Below are 23,577 nucleotides of genomic sequence, written 5' to 3' on the forward strand. Positions count from 1 at the left end.
GTGTCTATATAAAACGATCTTTAAAACAGGTTTTGTACTTTATGCCCCCAACTAGATAAAGAAGGATGGAATATGTGCTACCTTAAAGTACACCATTTGGGCATAAATATTTTGTGCTAAAGGCAATTTGAACAGTAGCAAATGCAAGAAGAGCCATCTTTGGGTCTCCTAAACCCAAAGTAGGACTTAAAAACTCCCATATAAACTACGCTATCTCCAAATACTATCACCAGAGGTGAGGAGTTAAGGAAGACAGAAATTTGCACAAACGAGCCTTGTTTAGAGCTAATCCTTACATTCTCTTAGGTTTTTTTCTTTTTTTACACTTAGTTATCTTCAGAACCATTACCCTTCATTCAATAAAAGCACTTAGACCTAACCATTTTCAGAATCCTCATTTTTCTGTAAGGGCTTCCATGTACACACAAACTTGTTAAATAAAATTCACAAACTTCTATTAATCTGTCTTATACCAATTTCTCAGGCTTCTGGCACTTGCAAGGGCAGACCCACACGCCCCTGAGCCAGCAGAAACCACGCCTCACGCTGCCCGCCCCTCCCCAAATCACAGAAAGCCCCGCCCCATGGTCCTGCTGCCCCGCCCCCAAGGCGCGTTAGTGTGTCTCCGCCCAGTGGCCGGCAGCCCCGCCCCTGCACCTGTCCTTCTTTTCCCAGGCGCGCGTCCGGACACTCCGGAGGTCCCGCCCCCAGGCGCGCGCCCGCCCTCGCGCCACGTGCTCTCTCTGGAGGGCGGCGCGGTGGGCCGAGCCGAGAAGATGTTCCCGCTGCCTCTTCCGGCTGCCGCGCGAGTCGCGCTCCGCCGCCTGGGAGTGAGACGTCTCTGGGATCGGGGTCTGTCCACCGCAGACATGACGAAGGTGAGTGGGGTCGGCTCTGCCGGGAGGCCGCGCGTGCTGCCTTGGCTCCGGGCGGCGGGGTGGCCAGGCTGGTCCAGGCCGCGGTGTGTAGGACGGACGGATCAAGTTGCACAATTGAGCGGAATAAAAAAAAGTTCCCTGAGTTTGCAGGGCGCCAGCCAGAGCCCGGGCTGCGGCGAGGACGATCGGTGCTGCTTGCGGAGGGCGCGCCCCTCCTCCTTCCTGGACAGTGCTGGGTTCTGAACTCCGATCAGAACCGCACGCTCCACCTAGCAGTCTTTACAGACTCGTCCATCCAACTGAGCTCCTAAAAATTACCCGCGCCTACTTCGTCGAATCTTTGAGTCCTCGCCGAGACCCTAGAAAGGACAGCGGCAGGATTGTTCCAAAGTCAGCTAAGGTCCCTGAGTCACAGGGTCGGGACCCCTCCCCCTGCTGAAGTGAAATGTCAGGAAAGGCCCCAGGGGAGTAAGCTGTTGGATTGGGTTTCTGGAGAAAAGCAGTTTCTGGGGAAAAGGACATTGTCCAGAGAGGTCATCTTGCAATTGAAAGAGCATCTTCGCCATCTAGTTGGGCTGTGAGAAATTATGAACTCTACTTTTACACGTGAAGGAAGGGTCTGGAAGGGTGCTGGCTCATCCGAATGAGTCTTGCTTTGAAGACCTGGTGAGGGAGGAATGTTCCAGGTGGGCACAGGTCCGCTTCAGGTATCACAGATAGTGGGGCGGGGGGGGGGGGGGCTTAGACGGACACCCGTCAGTACAGTTTCCAACCCTGTGGTCGGTCTGGTCTGCTCAGTAACAGTGAACAGTCGCAGCTTGGTTTCGTGAAACCCCGGGAACAAACAATTTGGGGACAACTAGAACCTCTTAGTTACTGTGCCAAGGAAGCCAGATTTCTTGGGCAAAAAGATGAGGCACTGTGTGGCCTGAGTACTGGGGATTTTGGAAAGGGCTAAGGCCCCAAAAAGAAGGCATGCGCATTGTTGAAGTTTTACCACCCAGGCGCTAGTGTGTCAGAAACTAGGTTTCAGGGTTTTGGTCTTTTGTTGGTTTTTTTTTGTTGTTGTTTTTGTTTTCTGAGACGGGTTTCTGTTTAATCCTGGAACTTGCTCTGTAAACCAGGCTGGCCTTGAACTCAAAAGTTCACCTGGACTCTGCCTTCCAGTGCTGGGATTAAAGGCTGTGCCACCACCACCCAGCATGGGAAACAGTATTTTAAAAGTCTGGAATTGCCGTGTGCAAGCAAATGATGAGTAGTGGCTTTACATCCTCTTTCAGATGTCTGGGGCCTGACAGTTGTGAGGGAGATGCGGGGGCCCCACCACTCAGTGCTTGAGAAGGCCCTGCAGAGTTGCATGTTTCCCCCCACCTGATTGACAGGCTACTTCCTAGACAGTGGGAGCATCCTTAAACTGAAATCTGAAGTGCTCTAAATCTCAGGTTTTTGGAGCCTTCCCCTGACATTTCTGCAGGTACAAAGTCCTGCAGCCAACCCAATGACTGTCATAGTCAAAACACCAGGTCTTTAAAGGGATTGTAAATGTGAAACAGTGTATCAGAAACAAGTGACTTTCGTGTTTAGGGTGGGGCCCAATGTTTCTCACACACCAGGTCCAGTCTGGTCCTGGCAGGGATTTCAGCTGCTGAAGTAGGGGCTGCTGGGGTCTGCCTCTGCTCTTGCCCCCTTGGGGAGGACACATTTTTAATGGAATTGTTTGCCCCTTCTAGAGTTTGGGCAGTCTTAGTCTTCTAAGGAATGCACTCTGACTGTATTTGTCTTTCTTAATTTTCTCAGGGTCTTGTTTTAGGAATTTATTCCAAAGACAAAGAGGATGACATACCCCAGTTTACAAGTGCAGGAGAGAGTTTTAATAAGTTGGTGGCTGGAAAGCTGAGAGAAATGTTGAACATGTAAGTATTACTATATTTGGGGTTCCTTTTGTGTGTGTGTTTGTTGATTTGTGAAACAGGGTCTCACAAGGTAGCTGTGACTGTCCTGGTCATCAAACTCACGGAGATGCACCTGCCTCATTCTCTGGAGAGAGAGAGAGAGAGAGAGAGAGAGAGAGAGCAGTGCCACGGGGTGGGGTCCAGTTCTTAAAGATCCCAAGATTGACAGAGATTCTTTCAGAGTGTCACGTAAAGTTAGTGGGGCCCTGGCTAGCTGGATCTCTGAAAATGAAAGTGGGTTCTGGAAGAAGCTGGGCAGTTGTCTCAGCGTGGGTGGGTCTCTAGTTCTGGGAAGTCATGTGATTTCTAGCCAGATCACAAACTTTTTATGAAGGATTGACAGGGATCCAGAAAGGAACAGATTTCCTCAGCCCACTCCCTGGGCTTGGCTTTGCAGTCCCCGCTTTCCTGTCTGGTACCAGCCTCTAAAATTGCCCCACCAGTTAACAACAGCCTAAGGCCCTGCCCTTTGATTGCCTGGCTGGACCTTGATGGCCTTTCAAATGTTAAAGTAGAAGAGGATTACCTGATTAGCAAGAAATTCAGTCTGCAGAGGGTCTGAGGTCTGACCTCTCCTAGATTAGTGAGGTCTGGGAGGAAGTAGGGAAACTATAGAGTTGCTGGCCACATTTGGCAGGAAGAGAGCTACATAAGCCCCAACTACCTGCTACTCAGGTTATAGACTGTGTTAGAGGGTATCAGGTGTCATCTGATTCTTTAGGACTTGTACCTCTGCTTAGTTGGTAGTCCTTCACAGATACCTTAAATCATTAATCCAGAAGCTGAGCTGTTAAGAGTCCAGAGTGCTCTGGTCTTGCTGCAGGGTCACCATTGGCTAAAGCCTGAGTCTCTGGCTGTGGGATCCCTCTTTTGTGTGGAAATTGCCATGTCTCTCATCTATCTCAGTAAACAGTATGTGGGAAACACTGGAGATGGTGCTGTCAACTCAGCTGCTTTGGTCACCACTCTGGTTTTCATCTTGGTGTTTTTATTAAAAAGGTTTCCATTATTTAGTACAGTCACTATCCAGTGCTCAGATCCCCTTGCCCATCTATGGCATTGCTAAAAAAAAAAAAAAAAAAAAAGGCCTTGGCCACATTTGGTAGTCTAGGCTAAACCAGAACCCACTGTGTCGTCCAGGTTGGCCTCCAACTCATGGCAGTCCTTCCTCAGCCTCCCAAGTTCTGGAATTACAGGCATGACCCACCACACCCGGCTTCCTTATTGTTGTTGTTGTTTTTATTATTACTATTTATTATTATTGATGTTCCTGTCCCGTGTAACCTGGAAACTGACTCAGTACTTTCAGAGGTGGAAGTGCTGGGCTGTGTCTGAGGAGCCTGGCCTGTGTGCATTCTGTGAAGCTGGAAGGGAAGCCCAGAACAGAAAGTTAGCAAGTGTGTCCTGCTCATGCTTAGGTCATTGACCAAGAGACCAGCACAGATTGTAATGTTGAAACAACCATTTCCTCTTGCTTCAGATCGGGACCTCCTCTGAAGGCAGGCAAAACCCGAACCTTCTATGGTCTACATGAGGTACGAAATGAAAGTCATGTTCATTTGGCAAAATCCATGTTGGACCTCCCATGTATGCTCATTCGTGTGGCTGCCTAGTCATGCTAGAGCTCTTGTGTTTGATCGTACAGCTTCGTTGCTGTGTTAGGCGGAAGCACTGCTTATGCTCATGAAGGGGGTGGCTGTCTCTAGCTTGTCTCCTCAGTGTGAAGGGAGACCACCTCCTCGCGCAGAGTTACTTGGAGAATTGCTCTCCCTCTGCCTGTCACAGCTGTTGTGCTCATCGGCACCCAGGGCTACTCTTAGTGACTCTGTGACAGCCGCCTCCCTCTGGCATTCCCGTCTGGTGAGGAGCTGTTTAAAGAGTTCGCGGTGGCTAACTGGCTGTGTTTGTGGACTAGGACTTTCCCAGTGTGGTGGTAGTCGGCCTTGGCAAGAGATCGGCTGGATTCGATGAGCAGGAAAACTGGAACGAAGGCAAAGAAAACATCAGAGCTGCTGTTGCAGGTTCGCTTGCTCTTTATGTTTTAAAGGCTGAAGGTTCTCAAGGGTCCATTCCTTAAGATGGTCTTCCTTCCCTCTTCTGTCACTGCCTTCACCCTTACCCTGCTTACATGCTCGCATGCCATAGCTCAACGAGTTCAGTTTATGTGAATATGTTGACCGTACCTAGGTAAAGAGGCTAGCTTATGACACTTTTAGTATTTCTGATTTCTGTTGGGTGGTTTGCTACCATTTCTTCTTAAAACTGTATTCCTTCAGAAATCGTGATTTGTAGACAGTTTTCCATTTTGTAATGCAACTAGTGTTGCCCAGCCTTTAGATAACATAGAATTGTTATATTTACAAATCAAAGAAAACAGGAGCAGAGTGTGGGCTACTTTCTCATTGCTAGCGAAAGGCACAGGCCTGTCCCCGGTGGGTTGGGGGAACTGAGACTGAGGCCGCTGAGTCACTTTGTTGCTTAGTAGCGAGGAGAGCCTGTCCCACAGGACGACTGCCCCAAATGCACCTTGAGAAACACTCTGGGGCGGCGGTAATTTGTGTAACTAATCCTTGGCCCTGGATCTGTCACAGATGCTTATTAAGTTTACTTTCGGAGTTAAGTAGGCATTTCTAACTTTTATTTGAGAGTTTTTGCTGACACACTCTTATAAATGCTGTTAATGATTGATGGTCTCTACTCAGTTGCTTGGGTGTAACTTTGGTGTCATCATTTCTTGGTCCCTTTAATCTGGCAGTTGGGAAGCTTTATCAGGAAACTCAGAAATGCTACTGGTAATATCCGCCTCTCTCTGAGGGTCTCTCCCCATTTATGAGGAGCTGTGCCTTTGACCTCTGCCCTCTCTGTGAGCACATACTCATGCACACTTTATGGAAGGGGAGATGAAAATTTAGAGCCAGAACCATCAATCATCCGTTCTGTTCCCGGGCACTCCACCTCGTGCCTCTGCTGTGCGCTGACTTGGTTTTCTGTTTCTGCTGTCATTCTGAAGCGGGATGCAGGCAAGTTCAAGACCTGGAGCTGCCTTCCGTGGAGGTGGATCCCTGTGGAGATGCTCAGGCTGCTGCAGAAGGAGCTGTGCTTGGTCTCTATGAGTTTGATGACCTAAAGCAGAAAAAGAAGGTTGCTGTATCAGCGAAGCTCTACGGAAGGTGATGGAAGGAAATCGGGGTGTGGGTGGCACTCCCTGGCATCTGACAGCGTGCCTGCTTCCAGTGTCCAGCAGCACTGTGTGGCTTGTGTGTGTCCTCCTTAGTGTCTTGGCCCTCTTTACACTATGGTAATGTCCCCAAGCTCTGCTCCTGACTCTTGCATGTGTGTGATTCCTCCGTGGCTCCTGAGAATGCTCTGTACTTGCTGGTAACTAAGAAGCATTCACAATGTTGGCTCTTCCCCAGAAGGAGGAATGACTCGATAGAATATCCTAGTGAGCTGTAATCCAAGTCCTCCCCATTGAACTCACATCTCCTAACATGCTGAATGTTGGATCTATATGGTTGACAGTGTTCCATTTGCCTTTGTGGTCCATGGTAGGAGATGCTTTCAGAAGATAACTGATCACAGTTATTCTAGCCCTGTTGTAGTTTTGAAGGGACAGGTCTCTGCTGTCAGTAATAGACAATGAAAGATCTTCAGTCCCAGGAGCCGTGAGGCTAGTGGGTTGCTCTTGGCATAGAACAGTGATAGTGTCGGTTAGAGAGTGGCCAGGAATGAAGGCTCTGCAGTCAACCTGCATTTGAATCCTGTCTCTGTCACTTTCTTGGGATAACCTCCGTTATTTCTTCATTTGTATAGGAGAGTTGTAATCCTGGTGTAGAGTTTTGTGTTCTGGGAGAAGATCTCACTGTATGTCCTTAGACTAGCCTTGAACTCACAGTGCCACAAATAGAGGCGTGTGCCTTCAGTCCTGACTCATCATCAGTTTGTATGAAAACTGAAAGACAAATATGTCAAGTGGGTAGCACATGGTGAATGTTCTGAGGTGCCAGCTCTTATTTGTCCATTTCCATGTTGCCCATATTAACTGCTGTCAAAGAACTAGGGCCATTCAACATCACCCTACTGCATTCTCTTGTAACGCTAATCCTCGCTGTCCGGTGGGCTGGGATTTAGAGCCTTTATCCAGGCACAGTGAGGCTGCAGAGCCTACAACTCCACATCTGAGTGCTTGCTGCATGCTGGTCTCACAGTTAGGACTTGGGACTGATGTCTCTTTGCAGTGAACTGGGCTCTGGATAGGAATCTACATAACCTTTGCATATGCGTTTACAGCTGCAAATATCTGTGACTCTCCACCCCCCATTTTTAATTATGCAGGGGGAGATCCTTGAAGCTTGCTGTGTAGCCACATCTCACCTGCTTCTTCAGTGGGACCTGTTTTCTTGCTCACAGAATGGCTCTAGGACTTGTGCAATCATTCTTTGTTTGTAGAAAGGTCAGTGCTCTTGATGTTGTTTGAGAGTAACTCTTTTCTTCCACAGCGGTGATCAGGAGGCTTGGGAGAAAGGGGTCCTCTTTGCTTCTGGACAGAACTTGGCCCGCCAGCTGATGGAGTCCCCAGCCAATGAGATGACGCCAACCAAATTTGCTGAAATTATTGAAAAAAGTATCAAAAGTGCCAGTAGTAAAGCAGAGGTCCATATCAGGTAATTTATGATTTTGTCATAGACTCAGGGGATGTAAAGCAAAAAGAGCAGTGTGTGCTGTTTGGTTTTAGATCAATCTGAGTCACTTTGGAAGAGGGAACCTCAACTGGGAAAAATGCCCCAACCAGACTGATCTGTGGATAAACCTGTGGTGTATTTTCTTGATTGACAGTTGATGTGAGAGGGCCCAGCTTAGTGTGGTGGTGCCATCCCAGAGCTGGTGGTGCTGGGTTCTATAAGAAAGCAGAGTGAGCGAGCCATGGGGAGCAGGCAGTAAGCAGCAGCCCTCCATGGCTTCTGCATCAGCTCTTGCCTCCAGGTGCCAGCCCTGCTTGAGTTCCTGCCCTGACTTTTCTCAGGGATGGACTACTACCTGGAAGTGTAAGCTGAAATAAACTTCCTTCCCCAAGTTGCTTATGGCTATGGTGTTTTATCTCAGCAACAGAAACCCTGACCAACACAAGTGAGATCCAAAAATTGAACTGTGTTCAAAGGAGTAAATTGAGACCACTAGCAGCTATACACAAGGCCAGATAGAGAGTTACAAGGTTGCTCTAGGGTTTTTCCCCTCTCTTGTAAGATGGTTCCACAACTTCATACTGTGTTGTGTGATTTTTTTTTAATCCATTCTGTTGAGACATGCTTTGCTTACTATACAGTTCATTTCTCTTGAGTAAAGATATGGGAGTTGAGTTCCTAGGTCAAATGGTAACTGATTAACTTTTTTAAAATAATTTTTATTTTACGTGTATGGGTATTTAACCTGCATATATGTCTGTGTACTATGTGCATGCATTGTACACAGAAGATCAGAAGAGGGTGCTGGATCCCCAGGAATTAGTGTTACAGCAGTTATGAGCTATATGGGACCTAGGAATTGAACCTGGGTCTTCTGGAAGGTCAGCCAGTATTCTTAACCACTAAGCCCTCTCTCCAGCCCTGGTTAACATTTAAGGAGCTTACGTGTTTTGATGTGTTATCCTTTCTACATTTCTGTGTATGATGCAAGAGTGCAGAGTGCTGACTGGGCGGAGAGTGAGAACCCACCTGCTCATGACCTTGGCTACCTTGTGGGGTCACATTCCCAGGCCTCCCAATGCTTGTCAGTGCTGGGTGATAGGACTTGAAGTACAATCCTTTGGTTTCTATTTCACTTTTGAGAATTCTCTGCAATCTGTTAAACACGCAAGTTTGAGCTATTGGAGCTTCTGATTAAAATAAATTAACAGATACTTGTTTTACTTCATTTTCAAAATTATTTTTCAAGGCAGTTTTTTCATTTAAGGGGATTCTTCAGTACTTAATTGTGATTAGAGTTTTTTGTTATTGTTTTTGTTTTATTTTGTTTTGTTTTAAGGAAAGTCCCTATTTAGACAGAATGAAGAAAAAAATAATGTGTAGGAAACACAGATTGAGAGCTTGCTAGGATGCCTTGAGTAGTTCCCATGTGTTAAGTCTGTATCTGTGGGTAGGCTCTGTGGCCATGTCCTGTCTCGGAGGGGATGCCATTGCTCTGCTGTGTCAGTGAGTAGTGGTGATGCTGCAGGTCAGGGAATGCATAAGATTTGCAGGTAGGGGCGGGTGCTGCAGGAGCAGGATGAGGGCTGGGAGTGAAAGTGGAGCCCAGCAGAGTCCTAAAAGTCACTTTAAATGTTAGCAGACCAGGCTTCAGGTAAGGTGTGCAGTAGTCTTGGAAACAGCAAGGCTTGTGGGTGAGCAGAGGGAAGGAGAGTTCAGATAGAGACCAGCATAATGCATGGGTGGCCTGTGACTCATGCTATGATGCGGCTGTACCACACCCCATTCAAGGTAGGTGGGTCTGCATCAAAGAAACACAGTTCTTCCGGAGGGCAAGACAGCAATAAAACACCAGGTACTAAGCTTGGGATTGGGAATGCCTACAGGGTACAGCCGTGTTTCTTTTGATGAGACGTATGTGTCTGGTTTCCCTTTGAAATAACGATGGCAATTTTAGTGTAATAGTCAGACTTAAGGGGTGGGCAAGTGCTTGAGTAGTCCTTGGATCTGGCTAGTGTTAGTCTGTCTGAAATACAGACCATGTTATTGTGGCTAGAAATCAATACGGAACTCTTATTCCTTACCCTAGAAAGAATAGCAATATGGCGTCTGTGTTCTAGTTTGCACTGAGGTGTGGGTTCACGTTACCTGCCTGCGCTGAGCCTGTGTTTATCGAGCACTAAGTAGTTTTCCATTCACAGACATCTCAAATTGCACTTGGAGCTATGAGCAGTGGTGTGCCAGCATTGAAAGACTGCAAAGATACAGGATATTTTACTCCTGTTGATATAGGATAGCTTTGTTTAGTTTTGTGGGTTTATTTTGTGTGTGTGCCATTATTAATAAAACAAAAATAAAACTAGATGCTTTAACAATCTTTAACTTCCCCTTTGTAGACTCACGGCCTTGCTAACTTCATTTTCAAATTAAAACCAGAAATACCTGAGTAGATTGAGGAGGACTGTTATTTATTGACTAAACACTCTGTTACCTAATACTGTATTAGTTACCACGAACCCGTTCTCTGAGTTGTGTAATCCTTGGTAGGGGAGAGCCTGATCTCATTTTACAATTAAAGTGTCCGGAGTCAAGCCTTCTGCCTGTGAGTAGACAGAAGCAAGCAATAGGCTGTGATCACTGGCACCTTCAGCCTGTGTCCAGTGTTTTTCCCCTGATGCTGGGGATGGAGCTCCTGGCCTGTGCATACTAAGCAGCTGCCCTATTTCTGAGTGTACCAGGTCCTGAATAATTTGTGTGTTGTACTTTTTTTTAGCATTTTGTTGAAATTTTTCTAAATTGTTTTGGAATATGTAATTGTATCTCCCCTTTTCCCTCTCTCTGCGCTGTAGACCCAAGTCTTGGATAGAGAAACAAGAAATGGGCTCGTTTCTAAGTGTGGCCAAGGGGTCCGAAGAACCACCAGTCTTCTTGGAAATACACTACACAGGCAGTCCCAATGCAACTGAAGCACCCCTGGTGTTTGTGGGGAAGGGAATTACCTTTGACAGGTACTTCGTGGGGGTGTCTGCGTGCCCTGTTTTAATGAATGCTGTGTATGATAGTGAGATTCATAAGATGGGATTTTACCGGGTCTTACGCATTATAGTAAACATATCGTGCTGCTGATTTTGAATTGCAGTACTTTTATATGCCAAAGATAATTAGGAATTTTATAGATCATGGTCCTGCTCTTAGCCCTGTGAGCTTTTGTGACCAACGGGTGAGGAAACCACAATTCAGAAGTCATTTGTTAAAGTCATACCATTTGGGGTTGGGGAGATGGCTCAGCCAGCAGAGTGCTTGGCATGCCCACACACATGCTAGCATGCATTGCCCAGATACACATGCACGTCACACATAGATACCTTCCTTATGCCTCTTCCCATTCAGTAGCCGTCTACCACCAGCAGGTGTCAGAAGAACTATTCCCTTCTTGTCCTGTGTGCTTGAGAGGAGCTCGTCAGCTTTTCTTCATAGTTAATGACCTTTGGGTTTCATGGGCTAATCAAATCAAAAAGTTTTCTTTTTTTTTTTCCCTGAAAGACAATCTTTGTAGGTATCAGATGTTACTGATAGGAAGCAGAGATGGATTGGTGCAGGCTAAAAGTTGGAGTTCTTAAAAGTAAAAAACATAAAAACAAAAACAAAAAAAAAAAAAAGGAAGAGAGTTGTTGGGTGTGGTAGTACACACTTGGGAGGCAGAGGGAGACTGACCTCTGTGACTTCAAGGTGTGGTAGCACACGCCTTTAATCCCAGTGCCTAGAAGGCAGAGGCAAACAGATCTCTGTAAATTCAAGGTGTAGTAGTACACCTTTAATCCCAATGCCTGTGAGATGGTGATGTTTCCAGTGGCACCTGGTCAAGTTTCATCCAAATAGAAATAAAAGGACCTCCCTCACTTATCCATGTTTCTGGAAGGATTTTTTGTCTTTATAAAGGCTACAGAATTGAACTAATTCAGATTACAAATTTAGAAATTTGACTATGTGTGGTGCTTTTGTGTGGTAGTGAACTCTGAGTTTCTATAGGAGTTTGCTTTGGTTTGTTTTTTGAGACAGTCTCGCTACATTACCCAATCTGGCCTCAGTTGAAATCCTGCTTTAGCCTCCCGAATTCTGGGATTGGAGGCATACAGCACCACATGGATAACTTTTTTTTTTTAACATTTTACTTATTTATTATGCATGGTATGTATGCACGTGGGGACCCAAGTACCACAGCAGTCTTAAGGAAGTCAGAGGAAACCGTTCTTGCCTTCCACCATGTGGGTCAGGGGATCGAACACAGCTCATCACCCTTGGCATCTCACTGACCATGTCTCTGGTTTTAAGAAAGTGATTCGGGCTCTCAGCTTCGCTCTTACTATTGTTGCACACTATCCCCTCCTCCATACAGTGGCGGTATCTCCATCAAGCCTTCTGCAAACATGGACCTCATGCGGGCCGACATGGGAGGAGCTGCCACAATCTGCTCAGCCATTGTGTCTGCCGCGAAGCTCAATCTGCCCATTAATATCATAGGTAAGTAGGACACAGGTTGTTGCTTTGTGAAGTGCTTCCAAAGTCTAGTCTGATGGTGGAACTGAAGCATCAAACCATTTCCTTCCTTCTAAAAAGACCAAAAGGCATTTTTACACAGCTTTTCATCAAGCGGAAGCTGTTTGGCTGAAATAAATATTTTCTGTCTGAGGTGACTGGGCTAAATGTGTTTTGCAGCCAGCAAGCTGTAACTTGTATTGATTTGTTTTACTTAGGCAAAAGTGGTTAGCCATCAAGAACACATATGTCATGTTGGTACTTTACTCCCGCAAGACAAACTAAGTCCCCGGAGTGGAGGGCGTCATCTTTACCATCCCTGGCTCATTTACTGACGGCCTCCCAGGACTGTGGTCGATTACTTTCCTGACACAGAATAAGCAATTAGTGTGCAGGGTCTCCTGGAATTGCACATGCAAACCTCCAGAAGCAGTGCCCGGAGTTTATAGCAAGGTTAAAAGGAAGAGAGAGTTGGGTTTCATCCCTTGTGTGTGAGGAAGGTAAAATGGTACTTTAAACCCATCTGACCAGAACTGTTACTGGAACTCAAGATGCTGACATTTCTACATGTTTCTACCTCTGAGTATTTTTAACATGTCTCCTAAGCAGAAGAACATTCTATGTAATGATAATAGTTACATTTCAAAAGGATCTATACAGTAACCTAATAAGTTTCCCAGTAGTCCAAAAAAAGGCCATTTTGTTTATATTTGGTATTTTCTATTATGTGTGTTTGTGTCAGTGTGTGGTTCTGTGTACATGTAAATTCAGTTGCCCAGGGAGGCCAGAAGATTGCATCAGAGCCTCTGAAACTGGAGTCTCAGGCTGGGTGCTGGAAATCAAACTCAGGTCCTCTGAAAGAGCAGTGTACACTCTTAACCCCGAGCCATCTCTCCAGGCCCCTTACTTAGTTTTAACGTCTGATCCCTAGCAAAGATAGCACATTGCGTTTGGTTGCCAGGAGCCCCATTTCTTCTTTCTTCCCTTCATGACACTGGCAGTTTGAAAGGTCCAGTCAGTGCTGGTGTTCTGTAATTTGCATTTATTTCTTCTGGATTAGAATCAGTTAGACCATGCTACACATGTCCCTGCTGACCTGAGTTGTGCCATTGGTAATACCAAGTTTAGTCACTTCTGAAAGTGAAGCCTGTATCTGGTATGCTTTTGATGGCTCTCCGGCAGCCTCCTGTCCTATAGGATAGCATTTTTGAATCAAGCGTGTCTCATGTTCCTTTTTATGTTTTATCAATAGGTTTGGCTCCTCTTTGTGAAAATATGCCTAGTGGCAAGGCCAACAAACCAGGGGACGTCGTCAGAGCCAGGAACGGGAAGACCATCCAGGTTTGTGAGGGGACAACAGAGCATGCCGTCTGTTACCACCCAGCTGCAGCGTGCCATGGGTTAGGACCCCAGGGCACTTTGGGCCAGGGTGCTGCTTTTAGTGCTGAGAACCTTTCATGCAAAGTGCCATTAGTTTTGATGGAAATTTTTGAGTATTTTTTTCCTACCGTGTTGTATCTCCCACTAATAGTGCTTTACATACAAATCACGAATATTTGGCCTGGCCTGCAGAGCATGATACACCAGTAAAGCATGGGCTGTTTTCTAGTTACTTGTGCCGTGATGAACTTTTTCCTCATGTTTCAATTGGACAACACAGCCCTTCACTTTGACTCTTTCCTCTGGCATCTGTGGAGCACAACTTTAACACACAGACACTGCTCAGGACCCTGGGGTCACGGTGGAAGGAAGGGAACTGGACTAGAAATGTACACGTGGACACTGCTCAGGACCCTGGGGTCATGGTGGAAGGAAGGGAACTGGGCTAGAAATGTTCACGTGGACACTGCTCAGGACCCTGGGGTCACGGTGGAAGGAAGGGAACTGGGCTAGAAATGTTCACGTGGACACTGCTCAGGACCCTGGGGTCACGGTGGAAGGAAGGGAACTGGGCTAGAAATGTACGCGTGGACACTGCTCAGGACCCTGGGGTCACGGTGGAAGGAAGGGAACTGGGCTAGAAATGTACACGTGGACACTGCTCAGGACCCTGGGGTCATGGTGGAAGGAAGGGAACTGGGCTAGAAATGTACACGTGGACACTGCTCAGGACCCTGGGGTCACGGTGGAAGGAAGGGAACTGGGCTAGAAATGTACGCGTGGACACTGCTCAGGACCCTGGGGTCATGGTGGAAGGAAGGGAACTGGGCTAGAAATGTACGCGTGGACACTGCTCAGGACCCTGGGGTCACGGTGGAAGGAAGGGAACTGGGCTAGAAATGTACACGTGGACACTGCTCAGGACCCTGGGGTCATGGTGGAAGGAAGGGAACTGGGCTAGAAATGTACACGTGGACACTGCTCAGGACCCTGGGGTCACGGTGGAAGGAAGGGAACTGGGCTAGAAATGTACGCGTGGACACTGCTCAGGACCCTGGGGTCACGGTGGAAGGAAGGGAACTGGGCTAGAAATGTTCACGTGGACACTGCTCAGGACCCTGGGGTCACGGTGGAAGGAAGGGAACTGGGCTAGAAATGTTCACGTGGACACTGCTCAGGACCCTGGGGTCACGGTGGAAGGAAGGGAACTGGGCTAGAAATGTACGCGTGGACACTGCTCAGGACCCTGGGGTCACGGTGGAAGGAAGGGAACTGGGCTAGAAATGTACACGTGGACACTGCTCAGGACCCTGGGGTCATGGTGGAAGGAAGGGAACTGGGCTAGAAATGTACACGTGGACACTGCTCAGGACCCTGGGGTCACGGTGGAAGGAAGGGAACTGGGCTAGAAATGTACGCGTGGACACTGCTCAGGACCCTGGGGTCATGGTGGAAGGAAGGGAACTGGGCTAGAAATGTACGCGTGGACACTGCTCAGGACCCTGGGGTCACGGTGGAAGGAAGGGAACTGGGCTAGAAATGTACACGTGGACACTGCTCAGGACCCTGGGGTCATGGTGGAAGGAAGGGAACTGGGCTAGAAATGTACACGTGGACACTGCTCAGGACCCTGGGGTCACGGTGGAAGGAAGGGAACTGGGCTAGAAATGTACGCGTGGACACTGCTCAGGACCCTGGGGTCACGGTGGAAGGAAGGGAACTGGGCTAGAAATGTTCACGTGGACACTGCTCAGGACCCTGGGGTCACGGTGGAAGGAAGGGAACTGGGCTAGAAATGTTCACGTGGACACTGCTCAGGACGCTGGGGTCACGGTGGAAGGAAGGGAACTGGGCTAGAAATGTACACGTGGACACTGCTCAGGACCCTGGGGTCACGGTGGAAGGAAGGGAACTGGGCTAGAAATGTACACGTGGACACTGCTCAGGACCCTGGGATCACGGTGGAAGGAAGGGAACTGGGCTAGAAATGTTCACGTGGACACTGCTCAGGACCCTGGGGTCACGGTGGAAGGAAGGGAACTGGGCTAGAAATGTACGCGTGGACACTGCTCAGGACCCTGGGGTCACGGTGGAAGGAAGGGAACTGGGCTAGAAATGTACGCGTGGACACTGCTCAGGACCCTGGGGTCATGGTGGAAGGAAGGGAACTGGGCTAGAAATGTACACGTGGACACTGCTCAGGACCCTGGGGTCATGGTGGAAGGAAGGGAACTGGGCTAGAAATGTTCACGTGGACACTGCTCAGGACCCTGGGGTCATTGTGGAAGGAACGGAACTGGACTAGAAATGTTCACGTGGACACTGCTCAGGACCCTGGGGTCACGGTGGAAGGAAGGGAACTGGGCTAGAAATGTACACGTGGACACTGCTCAGGACCCTGGGGTCATGGTGGAAGGAAGGGAACTGGGCTAGAAATGTTCACGTGGACACTGCTCAGGACCCTGGGGTCATGGTGGAAGGAAGGGAACTGGGCTAGAAATGTACACGTGGACACTGCTCAGGACCCTGGGGTCACGGTGGAAGGAAGGGAACTGGGCTAGAAATGTACGCGTGGACACTGCTCAGGACCCTGGGGTCATGGTGGAAGGAAGGGAACTGGGCTAGAAATGTTCACGTGGACACTGCTCAGGACCCTGGGGTCACGGTGGAAGGAAGGGAACTGGGCTAGAAATGTACGCGTGGACACTGCTCAGGACCCTGGGGTCACGGTGGAAGGAAGGGAACTGGGCTAGAAATGTACGCGTGGACACTGCTCAGGACCCTGGGGTCATGGTGGAAGGAAGGGAACTGGGCTAGAAATGTACACGTGGACACTGCTCAGGACCCTGGGGTCATGGTGGAAGGAAGGGAACTGGGCTAGAAATGTACACGTGGACACTGCTCAGGACCCTGGGGTCATGGTGGAAGGAAGGGAACTGGGCTAGAAATGTACGCGTGGACACTGCTCAGGACCCTGGGGTCACGGTGGAAGGAAGGGAACTGGGCTAGAAATGTTCACGTGGACACTGCTCAGGACCCTGGGGTCATGGTGGAAGGAAGGGAACTGGGCTAGAAATGTACACGTGGACACTGCTCAGGACCCTGGGGTCACGGTGGAAGGAAGGGAACTGGGCTAGAAATGTACACGTGGACACTGCTCAGGACCCTGGGGTCATGGTGGAAGGAAGGGAACTGGGCTAGAAATGTACACGTGGACACTGCTCAGGACCCTGGGGTCATGGTGGAAGGAAGGGAACTGGGCTAGAAATGTTCACGTGGACACTGCTCAGGACCCTGGGGTCATGGTGGAAGGAAGGGAACTGGGCTAGAAATGTTCACGTGGACACTGCTCAGGACCCTGGGGTCATTGTGGAAGGAACGGAACTGGACTAGAAATGTTACGTGGACACTGCTCAGGACCCTGGTGTCACGGTGGAAGGAAGTGAACTGGGCTAGAAATGTACACGTGGACACTGCTCAGGACCCTGGGGTCATGGTGGAAGGAAGGGAACTGGGCTAGAAATGTTCACGTGGACACTGCTCAGGACCCTGGGGTCATGGTGGAAGGAAGGGAACTGGGCTAGAAATGTTCACGTGGACACTGCTCAGGACCCTGGGGTCATGGTGGAAGGAAGGGAACTGGGCTAGAAATGTTCACGTGGACACTGCTCAGGACCCTGGGGTCACGGTGGAAGGAAGGGAACTGGGCTAGAAATGTACACGTGGACACTGCTCAGGACCCTGGGGTCATGGTGGAAGGAAGGGAACTGGGCTAGAAATGTACACGTGGACACTGCTCAGGACCCTGGTCTTTACTGAAGGAATGGAATAGGGTAGAAAGGGTTGCCCAAGTTTTAAGAGTTTCAGTTTTAACTCCCTTAAGGACTTTATTTTGTTTGGTGCTTCGAGAGGGAAACTAGGATCTCAGGCATGCTGCATGCTCAGCCTGTTACTCTTTTAGCTATCTACTCCCAGTTTTCCTCTTGTTAACAGCATTTGCCATTAAAATGGACCAGACAGTCCCCTACTTTTTCAGTGTGGTGTCATTAGCTAGGGCAGGACTGCCTGCATGGCCCTCAGGTTAGATATGTTCCCGCTGTGGCTGAAATACAAGTGACTCTGTACTATCTCGTGACAGATACCACCCTGCCCTCTTCCCACTTGAAGATCAAGAGCTATCGTGTCTGGGTTTCATATCCAGTCCTCAGGTTGTCTGACACATTCTCTTCTTGACCTTCTCTGCAGGTGGATAACACAGATGCTGAGGGGAGGCTCATCCTGGCCGACGCACTCTGTTATGCACACACCTTCAATCCCAAGGTCATCATCAATGCTGCCACCTTGACAGGTCAGTCCCCATTCCCTGTCATGTCTGCAGGAAATCTTGGGTGCAGTGCACACACTGTACTCCGGGCCTTCCTTCACCAAAGAAACTGCCTCTGTGTTACAACCGTTCTCAGTATTCGTTCTGTTGCCTTAAAGCATTCCAGAGTTACTAAAAACAAGGGATTATTTTGTCTTGTGCACATATGCCACAGCGTGTGTGGAGGTCAGAGGACACCTTGTGATTTGATCTCCCTCCACCATGTAGGTGCTGGAATCAGTTAGGTTGTCAGGCTTGGGATCAAGCACTAAGCCTTCTTTCTGATTCTCCAGTGGTAACTTAACAACTGGGTCAAATCAACTAAGCCAGATTTAAAAGAGAGTAGAGGGGTGGGCTTTTGTTGTTGTTGTTGTTGTTATGACTGCCATCTACAACAAATCTGAAAAGATCAATACGTTTAAAAATCAGTGGCATTTTTAATATACTAATCAATATGTCTGATATCCAGTCAGCTTTCCAAACTGTGATTTCAAATTGTTAAGAAATAAAAATATTGTGGGGGTAGCAAGGTCTTTGTTTAATGGGCACACAGTAGTGTGGCCGGTGTGCAAAGAAAGCCCTGACTTTGGACCAGCATGGGTGTAACACTGCTTACTGACCGCAGCCTCCAGGGAGCTCCAGGCTCCTCTGGCAGGCATTCCCCGAAGCAGCCTGATGTAGAGGCTCTGTAGACAGAGAAGAGGTGGATGGTGGCTTGTTGCACGGTTCCAAAACGCAAAATGTCCTCCAAAATCTCTCTAGGAATCTGTCTGTTCTTCAAGATTAAAATTCAGGGCATTTGGACCTTTTGTTTTCATCTTCCCGAGTCTCGGAAGCCTTTACTGGAGCAAAAGTCATTTCCTGGTCCTCTCATATGTGCACAGTGGTTTACTAAGAGTTCCTTTTTGTTTCTAATTTTTTGGAATTCTGCCCTTTGTAATTAATTTTTAAATCTGGCATACAGAGATACACTTTCATTATGGCAGTTTCATAAATGTTTTTAAGTAGGCATTATAATATTTGTATAGCTTTTGTTCTCCCTATTCAGTACCTAAAATATTGAGGACAAATGAACATTATCAAAACTGACCAAGTTTAAAAACAAGGCATTAAAATGATTGACTAAGGGACTGGAGAGATGGCTCAGAGGTTAAGAGCACTAGCTGCTCTTCCAGAAATCCCGAGTTCAGTTCCCAGCAACCATATGGTGACTCACAGCCATCTGTAATTTGATCAGGTTCCCTCTTCTGGCATGCAGACAGAATACCGTATACATAATAAATAAATTTAAAAAAATAAAATTAAAAAGTATTTTACAAAAATGATTCACTAAAATGTGGCACACGTGTCCCACATAGATGCCTCATAGGCATCAAATAATTACTATCTGCTACATACAGTTGATGCCAAATGAATGACCGTCAGCATGCATTTAGCTCCTGCTGTGTGCAAGGACTGTGCAGGTAGCTGAGGATATAGGGTATATAGTAAGGCCATATTCTTAGCTGTTTAGAACTCTAGAAAGTACTATCAGCAATAAGTGGCATTTACCCTGGGATGGGACTGTTCATGATAATTGCTATCATTTCCTTTTCTGAATTTTCCACAATAAAGGGGAATTCTAGTTTGTGAGGTGTAACTAGCTATAGAAGTGATAGTTTCTCAAGCCTATTTACATTTTGTATGAAGGAGCCATTGACAGACTTAGAGACCACAGTTGTGGTCTAAGTAACAGGAACCTCCTGGCCTAAAGAAATGGGTCCTGACCCAAGGGACTGTTTCTTACAGGTGCCATGGACATAGCCCTGGGATCAGGTGCCACTGGAGTCTTTACCAATTCGTCCTGGCTGTGGAACAAACTCTTTGAGGTAAGTCTATATACCCATAAGTTATAAAAATAATAATTTTTGTGGCCTTTGAATAATAAGCTTGTTCAAGCTGTGTGCTAAAGTGATTTTCTTCCTGTTGGGTTGCCTTTGAATTGAAAATAGGTCATAACAGTAAACTTGATTCAGTGGCTTTGGGTTTTCTCAAGATATTCTTAAATTATAGGTATGACATCACTTCTCTGTCCTTCCCTAGCCTCAGAATGATGTTAAAATTTCTGACAAATTACATGGCCGTGACTGATAATCCCTGAAGTGCAGAGTGTGAGGCCAACTTTGTGAAAGAGTGGCCTTCCAAAGGGTGTGTGTGGGTTCAGCATTGTAAACATGACTCCCCTGCTGAGTGAGTCAGGGATGAGGGGTCCCTTCACTGCTGCGCTCTGTGCCCTTCCCGTCATCCTCCATCCTTACATTTCCTGCCACTCACTGCCAATACCAGTGTTGACCTAGCCTAGCGCGTTTCTAGTCACAGGTGGCAGTGATCTCTTGGGGACTCTGGTCCTTGGTTTCTGTGACCGTCTTTTCTTCTGGCTCGTTTGTGTGTCTGTCCTGCTTTGCCTTTTTTGCTAGCTGTTTGCTTTATCCTCTTTGGACACTGTTTAGTTCCTGTCCTGATGCATGCCCAGAGTCCTCATGGTAAAACTTGTCTGTTCTGCGGCTGCTAATAGCCGGGTCCCCAGTGCTCCATGGGGCTGTTCTGCAGCTCCAGGCAGCTCATGTATCCTTTCACAGGCTGGTAATGGCAGCATACCAGGGGGAGTAGACACATAATCCATAAATACATGTATGAGGTTTGTTTGAGCTCCTGGATCTATTTGTCACTTGACGATGCTTCCCCCTTCTTTGTCTGTTTATGAAGTTCGCGCTCAGCCTCTGCACGAGCCAAGCTGTTGGCCTAATGCTGAACCAGGAACCTCTCCTGGCTTCTCGCACTACCCAGTGTCCCTCTGTCATCATAGCACACACAGCATTTGAATTTTTCAGATCATTTATTTTCCTGCTAAAATGATATATTCACGGGCATACTTAAGACAACAATCAGCAGCCCATAGTCTGTCTTCCCAGAGGTAGCTGATCCATCTGATGTATACTTAGGTCCTAAAATAAAATAACAGGTTCTATTCCTGTTTTTTTTTCCTTTTACTCTGAGACTTTATTTTTGACTTCTGAAAATGAGTACAGTCCGCTTGCCTGGCTCTGCTTAGCCTGGTCCTTTTGATGGCGGCGGTGTTAGTGCTGTGGCTCAGTGGTGACCTAGCGCTCAGTTAGTATAAGCAGATGGATAAGAGGCTAGGCAAGGCGTAGTGATCTCATCTTGTCTCTGGTTTTCAGTAATGGACGCCTAACATGCATGTCGCCAGCAGACAAGGTGACCGGGCTCTTCAGAGTATTCTGCCCTAATTAAACCCACAAAGCCTACAGCTTCAAGCTGAGACTTTACTAAATGTCCTACAGATGCATGGATTATTTTACAATGTCCCTATTTCCTAATTCTGAGATGAATCTTTTGGTGACCTAAAGCACTCTTGGATATCACTCTCACAGCCCTGCTTTGCAGTAACAGGCCAGAACAGGTCTCTCCTCCATACATCCAGCTAGAGTGTCTGTCCTTACACTGCCACGTTGTCTTCTTCAGGCCAGCATAGAGACTGGGGACCGAGTCTGGAGGATGCCTCTCTTTGAGCATTATACAAGACAGGTCATAGATTGCCAGCTTGCTGATGTCAATAACATTGGAAAATACAGGTATGTCAAATGATGTCTCTTTCCAGTCATCCTGGGTTTCCAAACTCCTCCTAGTCTCAACCTTTTCACAGAAGATTCTAACAGTAACCAGCTTCCTTTTGGTAGAGTGCTTCTAAGCTTTCTGAGCTGTTACATTTTAAAAATACTTCTCTAGCAGTTCTCTTAATGTTAGAAATTTTTGAAATTTAAAAGTTACTTTAAGCAAGTGATAAGACAAGGTGATGGGAACTATAGGAATTCATTATACAGTAAAGTAATTTAGAATTTGGCATTTATCCTAGAAAGCCATATCTAAAAATAAATATTCTGGAAATGATTTCTCGGTTAATTTCTTAATAGGTTACATGAGCTTAAGTTTTCCTCTTTCTTTCTTTATTTTATTTTGGTTTTTCCAGACAGGGTTTTTCTGTGTCTCTCTGGATGTCCTGGATTAACTTTTCCTCTTTAGTAGTAGAGCCTAGCCAGCAAAAATGTACTGTTGTTTTTAAAAGACATATATTGGGTATGGGGTGATGTGTGTGCCATGGCCCTGGTTGAAGGACAACCCCCTTGGTCCACATGTATGCCAGCTCAAGGCTGTGAGGCTTGTGCATCATGCTCCCTATCCCAGCCATCCCACTGGCTCCGAAAGTCACTTGATGAAATGCTCCATGCACTTTGATGTGAGGTAAAGTAATCCTTTTTGCCTTTCTCTTCAGATCTGCAGGTGCATGCACAGCCGCGGCGTTCCTGCGGGAGTTTGTGACTCATTCAAAGTGGGCGCATTTGGACATAGCCGGTGTAATGACCAACAAGGACGAGGTTCCGTATCTGCGGAAGGGCATGAGTGGGCGGCCCACGAGGACCCTGATCGAGTTCTTACTTCGCTTCAGTAAAGACAGTTCTTAGTTCAAACATTCAGAAATTCCTTCATGTTCTTAAAATGGATATTTGGGCTTAAAAATATTTTTGAATGAATGAAAATCTTTCAAAGACAAAAATGAATGTTGTTCTTTTATTTTCAAAATTATTTTAGTATGCTTCAGTCACGAAAATCTAAATTTTATATGTATGAATATAGGCCCTTTAGATTAATAAAACATCTTGTAATAGTATGTATTTTCAAGCCATATTTACTATTTTACATGACAAGCTCCTTTTTCCAGTTTACTTGTAGTTTCTTTTCTTTCCTTCACCTCTATTGGAAGTTTGATTCAGCAGTTAAGCTGGGGGTGCTGGGGTGTCCCACGTGGTTCACCTAAGGCCCTAGTGTTGGCTGGATCGTTCCCAAGCTTCACACGTTTTCCTTCTTTGGCAGCATACCCAAAGGCGGCTCTCATGAGGAGAGAGGCTGGCTGGCTGGATGCCTACAGGCTGGCTGTTCCCACGACAAAGTGTCGTCTCTTACTAAGACAAGACCCTTCCTCTCTCTGAAGTGGGAACGTAGGAATGTCCCCAGTGGCAGCAGCCACACTTCTTTCCCCTTGCGGTTCATACTTCAGCTTCAATTCATCTGGCTTAGCTCTGATTCATATTTGACATTGTGAAAGCTGTGGGCGTCTTCCATCTGCCAAGTTCCCATTAAATATCCAGTCTGCTGGCTCTCTTTGGACAGTGGGTCCTTCATTTTCTCCAGATTATTGATTTTACCTGAAAAGGTGTTTTATTTCACCATCCTTCCGTTCCAGCACAGCAGACAACTGCTCCTGCTGTTGAGATTCAGTTTGACACCCTCTCACCCTGAGCAGTGTGGAGGTCTGTGATGTGTTCTGCCCTCTACGCTCTGCTGGGTGCATTTTGCCTCTCCAGTGACTGATCCTGACTTTCATGAGGTTGAGCTTGTGTTCCATTGCCACCTTCAGTCCTCCACCTCTGCAAACAGAGTTTCTGTCACTGTTGGAATCCGAGGCTTGTGAAGTGTGAGCCAGCTGCACCTGGTGGTCTTGACTTTCTGTACGAGCTCTCGCCAAGGCGTTCCAGTAAGACACTGCTTTTTCCTCCCCCTCTTTCAGCGGGTCTGCCCAGTGCGGTAGGCAAGTGTGGAGGCATCCTTGTTGCTCGCTTGCGCTACAGCCCGTTGTTCAGCTCTTTGAGGGCGATCCTCCTACCTTACATTTCAGTTAGCTCAGGTCTACGGAGCCAGGAGCCAGCACTGCCAAGACGTGCTATTGAGCC

The 23,577-nt window shown here is 47.3% G+C and overlaps 1 protein-coding gene across 1 annotated transcript; it reads left to right on the forward strand.

Annotated features, from left to right (window-relative positions):
• Window positions 1-720: 720 nt before the first annotated feature.
• Lap3 (leucine aminopeptidase 3) lies at window positions 721-22,521 on the forward strand. The gene is made up of 13 exons (XM_041636388.1): window positions 721-878; window positions 2,676-2,791; window positions 4,311-4,365; window positions 4,746-4,851; window positions 5,841-6,000; window positions 7,330-7,494; window positions 10,362-10,520; window positions 11,909-12,033; window positions 13,301-13,389; window positions 17,674-17,776; window positions 19,580-19,659; window positions 21,314-21,423; window positions 22,122-22,521. The coding sequence occupies exons 1-13, from the start codon at window positions 777-779 to the stop codon at window positions 22,309-22,311; spliced, it is 1,560 nt and encodes a 519-aa protein (XP_041492322.1). The 5' UTR covers window positions 721-776; the 3' UTR covers window positions 22,312-22,521.
• Window positions 22,522-23,577: the final 1,056 nt, after the last annotated feature.

This window comes from Microtus oregoni, unplaced genomic scaffold, assembly GCF_018167655.1.
Source record: "Microtus oregoni isolate MIOR12 unplaced genomic scaffold, Mior012 000049F_ref0000343, whole genome shotgun sequence".
In the NCBI taxonomy this organism is placed as follows: Eukaryota; Metazoa; Chordata; class Mammalia; order Rodentia; family Cricetidae; genus Microtus; species Microtus oregoni.